Below are 8200 nucleotides of genomic sequence, written 5' to 3'. Positions count from 1 at the left end.
AGTGCGGACCTCCGCTCTACATCCGGCCTGTATATATATATACATATATATATATATATATATATCAATTTACTTCATGTCGTTTTTCATGTTCGAAGGACTTGTTTATGAAATCAACCTTGGATTCCATCGTCAAGATTCTACTTGGTATCGACCTAGGCACCATGTGTGGAACAAATAATGAAGAAAAAATTCGGTTTTCCAATGCTTTTGATGATGCAAACGAAGCTACCCTTCATCGTATATCTGATATCTTCTGGAAGAGAAAACGGTTCTTGAACATTGGTAGGGAAGCCTCGCTAAGGCAAAATGTGGAGGTGGTGGATCACTTTATATTCACATTAATCAACAGAAAGATTGAGAACGTCCATAAATTTGAAAATGATGAGCTACCTGTGAGTTATCTAGCTTCTTTTTCTATAGTCTAGACTGAACTGCTGATATAATATCAAAATTAATGTTACTGATACAGTGAGGGTAAACTGCAGTTAAAGAAAAGAGACTTCATATCAAGGCTTTTGGAAACTAGAGAGACTGATCCAAAGTACTTGAGAGACATGGTTCTCAGTTTTATTGCTGCTGGCAAAGACACAACTGCTTCTGCTCTTTCATGGTTTTTCTATATGATGTGCAATAATCTCGACATACAAGAAAAGATTGCGCAGGAAGTTAGAGAAGCAACAGGTCTGAATAGTACTTCAAGTGCCGATGAAGTTGCAGCCAACCTTACTGAAGAAGCCCTAGGCAAAATGCAATATCTCCATGCAGCTTTGACTGAATACTCAGACTCTATCCTACTGTTCCATTGGTAACTTAACATATGATGTGCATAATTGCAATGTTAAGATTCTATTAATAGGATGCTGCAAGTGATTTGAAATATTTGTTTTGCATTACTTCTTAGTTAGGTTAACAAGCTTAATTAATGTTATTTGTTATATACTTTATTGTTTACAGGATGCGAGGGTTTGCTTCTCTAATGATACATGGCCAGATGGATTTAGTGTCAAAAAAGGAGAACGTACTGGTAGTATACCAACCTTACTCAATGGGCAGGATGAAGTTTATATGGGGTGATGATGCCGAAGAGTTTCGTCCAGAAAGATGGCTTGACGAAAATGGCAATTTTCAAGAAGAAAGCCCTTTCAAATTCATAGCCTTCAATGTAATTATAAAAACAAGTAAATTGTTGATCTTATGGATTGAATGTTGTCGTACTGATGACCGTTTTCTATAACGCAGGCTAGTCCAAGAATTTGTTTAGGAAAAGAGTACAGTTACATTCAGTTGAAGATCTTTTCTGCTATACTTATAAGTAGCTACATCTTCAAGCTCAATGATGAGAAGAAAGTTGTCAATTATAAGACCATGGTCACCCTCCATATCGATGGAGGCCTTCATATTAAAGCCTCTCCAAGAGTTTGAGCACGCAAGATGGTTAGTTTGGTCGCCCATCATCAATGTCATTTCTTGTAGTAGGTAGGAAGTGCATCATTGTTTGCTTCTTTTGGAAATCGATCAATAATAATGGCTAGCCCTGGATCTTCTTTAAGCAAGCAGTTTTGTTTCCGTGTTTCTTTGGTATATCAAGAACTTGTAGCTGATGTTTATCTCATGTACGTCCCTCCCTTTCTTTTGATATGTTGATCTCTCTACATTCAATAAAATTTATGTTGCCAAAAATAGAAACGAAAACGAAAGGAACTTGTAGTCGATGAGTATTGGAGATTACCAAATCATGGTTCACAACAACACAAATTGTAACAAGGTGGATTATTGTCACCCTACTACTATGTTTCACCCTAATCTGCATAAAACCTTGTGATTGAAAGTTCTATATATTTAGCTAGAGCTAGGCCAATTGAGCAGCTTGCAAGTTCTAAAGTGAATTCGATTTTAACCCGTCTAAATCAGCCGGGATAAGATATAAGAATATGCAAACGTATTTTTTTTTTTTTTTTTGTAAGTGTTCATGTCCTCAATTTTATTGGCAGCCGCGGTTGGCCGGGATATGCTATTAGTTTATTGGTATGCTTTAATGGATTGATACGTACGTAAGATGCTTAATACCAAATTGGGAACGTCGACGGTGACGATACAATTGTATCATGATGATCGATGCATGTTGCTCTCTTCTCCCTTCTTCGTTGTGGCTTCATCAGATTAGGAAATAGTTACGTTTCAATGTAATTCTGGGACAAGGACAAGAGCTACCTCCTATCTCCCTGTACGTAATAGCTTGTCGATCGGAACTGCCCAGCACTAACTGATGGATCTATCAACGCTCCCAGGCTACACCATTTCATATGATCATGAGAGGAATCAATGCACCAAAGATCGAAGACGTACACTTGGCCGGATTAACCCTAAATTCCATGTCCCGTCTTTGTTGTGGCACCGGAGATTATTAGACATGTCTGCAACTTGTGTGTTTTTCTTTTCGTTTCGTTGTAATCCTTTTAGCACAGATATGTCTTTACGCATGAAGAACAACTACTACGTACTTGTATGTGATACAACAACTAACCATCCCCAGTAGATAGATGAATTACTTGTCTAGCTTATACCAACGACTCATCCACGCATCAACGCTCCCAGGCTTCACCATTACATAATGAATGAGATCGAGGCTAATAATAATAACCCAACTACTTAAGACCGAGAATCTGTCACTGTAAAAATCCAACTGTACGTACTTCCGTTTGATACACACACACACACATACAATATTCGATCACTAACAAAAAAAACAAAAACAAAAAATTCGATCACTAACTATTAGTTAGCTGCCTCCTCTTTTAATGGAGTGGAGCCTGGATGTTTTTTTCTGTAATAAGTTGATACAGTGGCAGTTGACGAGTACTCATAACTCTTCCCATGCAGTCTATACGTCCCATTTGATCGATCATATATATATATATATATATATATATATATATATCTCGTTCTAACTTCATCATCGATCGGTCCTTCAATATTCAATACCATCATGGATTTTCTTATCACTGCTTTGCCTCCCGCAGTGATAAGTTTAGCAGTAGTGATTCTTTTAGCATCGATTTTCTGGCCGGAGAAGAACAAGAGATACCCACCTGTTGTCGGAACTGTCTTGCACCAACTATCCCACCGTCGCACGCTTCACCATTACCACACTGAGCTTGCAAGCAAACACAAAACTTACAGGATACTTGACTTGTTCAAATATGCAGTGTACACTGCAGATCCTGCAAATGTTGAACACATACTCAAAACCAACTTTGGAAACTATGGCAAGGTACGTACATATAAATATGGTATCCTATATATTATCAAATAACTGAAAGATTAATTAGATAAGTCCAAGGTTTATTCAAACAAAAAGTTATTACTACGTACGTAACGATTCTATGATGATTCATTTTGCCTTCCTTTTATTTGTTGCTACCAACTTACCAAGTATTACACGATTTCTATAGGGGTCGTACGTGTACAACCTTATAACAGATTCTATGGGAGATGGGATCTTCGCTGTGGACGGGGAAAAGTGGCGGCATCAGAGGAAGGCATCAAGTTCTCAATTCTCAACTAAAGTACTTAGGGACTTCAGCAGTGACATCATCAAGACCACTGCAGTAAAACTTTGTTGCATAATTCATGAAGCTGCAGCCGGCGACAAACCAATAGAGATGCAAGTGAGTTTGCAATGTCTTTAAAATTCATATATACACTACATATATTTTCTGGTTTTCTTGAAAATGGATTAATTAATTGATCTTCGTTCTGTTGGCAGGTTTTGTTTATGAAATCAACCTTGGATGCAATCGTCACGATTCTACTTGGTATCGATCTAGATACCATGTCTGGAAATGAAGAAGGTATCCGATTTTCCGATGCTTTTGATGATGCAAGCAGCGCTACCCTTTATCGTGTTGCTGATATCTTCTGGAAGATCAAACGGTTTTTGAACATTGGTACGGAAGCAGTTATAAGCAAAAATATAATAGTGATGCATAACTTCATATACAATTTAATCAACAGAAAGATTGAAACACTCCATAAATCAGAAGAAGATGAGCAACTTGTGAGTTACCTTCCTTTCTATTCTAGATTGAATCGACACAGTATTAATTGATCAACGTATTGATATATGTTGATGTTAAATTGCAGTTAAAGAGAAGAGACTTCATCTCCAAACTTTTGGAAGCTAAAGAGACTGATCCAAAGTACTTGAGAGACATGGTCCTCAGTTTTATTGCTGCCGGCAAAGACACAACTGCTTCTGCTCTTTCATGGTTTATTTATATGATGTGCAAGAATCTTGATATACAAGAAAAGATTGCACAAGAAGTTAGAGAAGCAACAGGTCTGAATAATACTTCAAGCGCCGATGAAGTTGCAGCCAACCTTACTGAAGAAGTCCTTAGCAAATTGCAATATCTCCATGCTGCTTTGAATGAGACACTCAGACTCTATCCAACAGTTCCAATGGTAACTTAAACATCTTGGATAAATATCATACATGAATTGATCGAATGTTACGGTTCTTTGCTGATCTTGATTTGAACCACTTTTTAAATAACTTCTTAGTTAATGATTTTGGTGCGCTCTTATTTGTTCATAGAATGCGAGGGTTTGTTTTTCTGATGATACATGGCCTGATGGACATAGTGTGAGAAAAGGAGAACTAGTGATATACCAACCTTATTCAATGGGCAGGATGAAGTATATATGGGGTGATGATGCAGAAGAGTTCCGGCCAGAGAGATGGCTGGACGGAAATGGGAATTTCAAGGAAGAAAGCCCTTTCAAATTCATAGCCTTCAATGTAATATATGAAGAACACCAAGCTAATATTTTCTTGATAAGGTTGCTTAGTTATGAGAGTACTGATGATATAGTTATAATGCAGGCCGGTCCAAGAATTTGTCTAGGAAGGGATTATAGTTATCTCCAAATGAAGATATTCGCTGCCGTGCTTTTAAACAACTACATATTCAAGCTCACTGACGAGAAAAAGGTGGTGAAATACAAGACGATGGTCACGCTCCATATCAATAGGGGACTTCATGTTCATGCCTTTCCAAGAGTTTGAGTATGCAAGAATCAATTTCATGTCTGGTTCTTGTTTCTTTGATACATAGAAATTGTGGTCAACAACTAGTAGTGGCATCAAAAAATAAATAAAAAACTAGTAGTGGATGAGCATTCTCCGTCACTAGATCAATGTATAATTGTATACGCATCATCGTGCTAAGTTTTATTACAGTGAAAGAAAAGAAAAAAGTAATAGAATCATTCTCCCTTGGCTCTCTTCGTTTTACATTCTACCATGTAAGACAAGTTTCTTCTCTCTGATGCCGAATTAAAACGAGCTAGCTAGCTGTTTTCCTCTCCAATTCATAGCCCTTCAGATCGATCGGCAGCTGCAACTTCTAATCCCCTGCTAGCTACCAATGCATCTAACTCGACAAATGTTCATGCCAGCAACTTGTTTGCAATTTCAGCTGCCCTCTTCAGCATGACTCCCTATAAAGAACTAGGGGCGACAGTTGCACTAAATCGGCTGTGCTGCTATTGTGCCCCCATCAAGTACTTCATGCGGTATGACTAGCAGCGTCACACATGTAATCTCCTATTCTTGTACACGATATAAGCGAGTCTAGCCTATCAAACCTACCATATAATATCCTAATTACGGCCGGCGATTCCGACACGACCTCATAACACGACTCGAAAGTTCATACAAAATAAAACAGAGTTGAACCGCACGATTATAAAACGGACCACTCATATATAGACCCGGCAGCACGAAATGAACTGGTTTAAAAAGGTTACATAATCTCGCGCCCAAATTCTATGCCCCGTTCAAAATGTCAAGTACTCTCAGAGCCACACTCTCACATTTTCTGGAACAATGCAAGAACATGAGAGAGCTCAAACAAATCCACACCCACATCATAAAGTCCCCATTTTTACTCGAACAAGACCAATCCTTTCTCAACACCCGTCTCCTCTTCTTCTGCGCTCTATCCGATTCGGGTTCCCAAACCTACGCCGCCGGAGTTTTCCGGGTCATAAAGAACCCGAATCTTTATCTCTACAACATCATGATCAGAGCCTACACGTCTATAAAGGCCAATGCTTTTGATGAACCGGCGTCGTTTCGGTCGTTGGAGTTGTATAAGCAAATGGTGGGTGATGGGATTAGGCCCGATTGCCTCACGTTCCCGTTTCTTGTGAAGGAATGCGCGGCGAGGATCGACGGCGGGAATGGCCGGAGCGTTCATGGGCAGGTGGTTAAGTATGGGTTCAGAAAGGATTTGTTTGTTCAAAACTCGTTGATGAATATGTACTCTGTTTTCGGGTCTTTGATTTGTGCACGGAAGGTGTTCGATGAAATAACTGAGAGAGATGTGGTGTCGTGGAACTCGATGATTAAGGGGTATTTGAGAAGTGGGGATCTTGATGAGGCGATTGAGGTGTTTAGGGAGATGAAGAAGAGGAGTGTTTTTAGTTGGAATTCGATTATAACCGGGTGTGTTCAAGGCGGTCGGGCGAGGGAGGCATTGGATTTTTTTCATGAAATGCAGGTTGTTGAGGGTGTTAGGCCGGATAAGATTACGATTGCTAGTGTTCTTGCGGCTTGTGCTCATCTTGGCGAGGTTGATAATGGGACATGGGTGCATGGGTACTTGAGGAGAAGTGGGGTGGAGAGTGATGTGGTTATTGGTACAGCTCTGGTTGATATGTATGGTAAATGTGGGTGTGTGGAGAAAGCTTATGAGGTGTTTATGGAAATGCCGAAGAAAGATACTTTGGCGTGGACTGCTATGATTTCAGTTTTTGCTCTCCATGGGTTTGGCAATGAGGCGTTTGATCTTTTTGAAAAGATGGAAGCAGCTGGGGTTGAGCCGAATCATGTGACGTTTGTTGGGTTATTGTCAGCTTGTGCTCATTCTGGTTTAGTAGAGAAAGGTCGATGGTGTTTTGATGTGATGAGACGTGTTTATTTGATTGAACCGCAACTTTATCATTATGCATGCATGGTTGATATACTTAGCAGAGCCGGGCTAATTGAAGAGGCGGAGAGGTTGATAAGAAGCATGCCAATGAAGCCAGATGTATATGTATGGGGTGCATTGCTTGGAGGTTGTCAAATACATGGACAGGTTGAGATAGGAGAAATGGCGGCCCATCGTTTAATTGATATGGAACCTCTGAACCATGCTTTTTATGTCAACTTGTGCGATATCTATGCCAAAACTGGTAGGTTTAATGATGTGAAAACAGTTAAGTCACTAATGAAAGAAAGAGGGATAAAAAAGGAAGTTGCAGGTTGTAGCATGATTGAAGTCGATGGAGTTGTACTTGAATTCTCAGTGAGAGGATCCCTGATATTGTATTGAACGAAGTATCATGGGTCTTGAGTCAGTTGAATAATGAGGCCTAGATAGATAGAAAGGAATTGGCTTCCGTAAATCTCAGTAACGGGAATCATGAAGGTCAATTGGGTGCAGATTTCCGGTTGAGGTACCTAGTCTCTTTCTAGCTTTCCTATTTCAGCAAATATTGGGATCATGTAGATTTTCTCTTTGAGAAATTATGCACCATCATCCTGCTTGGTCAATCAGCCTTATGGGATTAAATCTCTTGCTGGAAGGCCCTTATTATTATTTATCTCTTACGTTGCAGGTAACTACAAGCTGTGTTCGTCAGTTGGTCATGAAGATTTTATTCTCTGAAAATTTAGCCAGGTAATATATCGGAAACAAACCTTTCACTCAACCATGTATTGTGATTCTTTGAATTTGAATAGGGTTTAGGATGGGAAACCTTGTTTTCTGATGATACCTGGCCATATGGCAACCTTATGACATGGGCAGCTTGAAATCACTATGAGACGATGATGCAGAACAAACTTGGCCAAATATATGGGTCGACCAAAATGCTATTCCAACAGACTGCCTCCTGGGTAAAGAAAAAGAAAAGGTTGATACACACTGGAATAATTTATTGAAAAGGTTATGTGATTACATACTGAAACTCACATACACACAAGAAGTTAAAAAATTTAGCTTTGAAAGTGCATCTGTTTGAAATTCTGTTCCATTATCAGTCCTTAGTTATTGGAGTGGAGCCTTGTTCAGTTTCTTGTTCAGACCCCATACTTAATTGGGAAACAGTTGGAGTTGGCAGAACAGACTAAATCTCTCTCTCTCTC

General features: G+C 39.3%; 2 protein-coding genes and 1 pseudogene across 2 annotated transcripts; all 3 read left to right on the top strand.

The window, feature by feature from the left end:
• The window catches only part of LOC101308037, a 2620-nt pseudogene extending 1195 nt beyond the window's left edge, over positions 1-1425 (top strand).
• A 1542-nt stretch (positions 1426-2967) lies between these two features.
• On the top strand, positions 2968-5273 carry LOC101311048 (cytochrome P450 704C1-like). The gene is made up of 6 exons (XM_004308096.1): positions 2968-3274; positions 3456-3671; positions 3770-4060; positions 4147-4467; positions 4601-4804; positions 4889-5273. Exons 1-6 carry the CDS (start codon positions 2990-2992, stop codon positions 5069-5071), a joined length of 1500 nt encoding a protein of 499 aa, XP_004308144.1. The 5' UTR covers positions 2968-2989; the 3' UTR covers positions 5072-5273.
• A 576-nt stretch (positions 5274-5849) lies between these two features.
• LOC101307743 (pentatricopeptide repeat-containing protein At5g66520-like) lies at positions 5850-7385 on the top strand. Its single transcript, XM_004309211.1, has one exon. It carries the CDS (start codon positions 5850-5852, stop codon positions 7383-7385), a length of 1536 nt encoding a protein of 511 aa, XP_004309259.1.
• Positions 7386-8200: the final 815 nt, after the last annotated feature.

Source organism: Fragaria vesca, linkage group LG7 (genome assembly GCF_000184155.1).
Source record: "Fragaria vesca subsp. vesca linkage group LG7, FraVesHawaii_1.0, whole genome shotgun sequence".
Lineage (NCBI taxonomy): Eukaryota > Viridiplantae > Streptophyta > Magnoliopsida > Rosales > Rosaceae > Fragaria > Fragaria vesca.
This window is presented reverse-complemented; position numbering and strand designations above follow the sequence as displayed.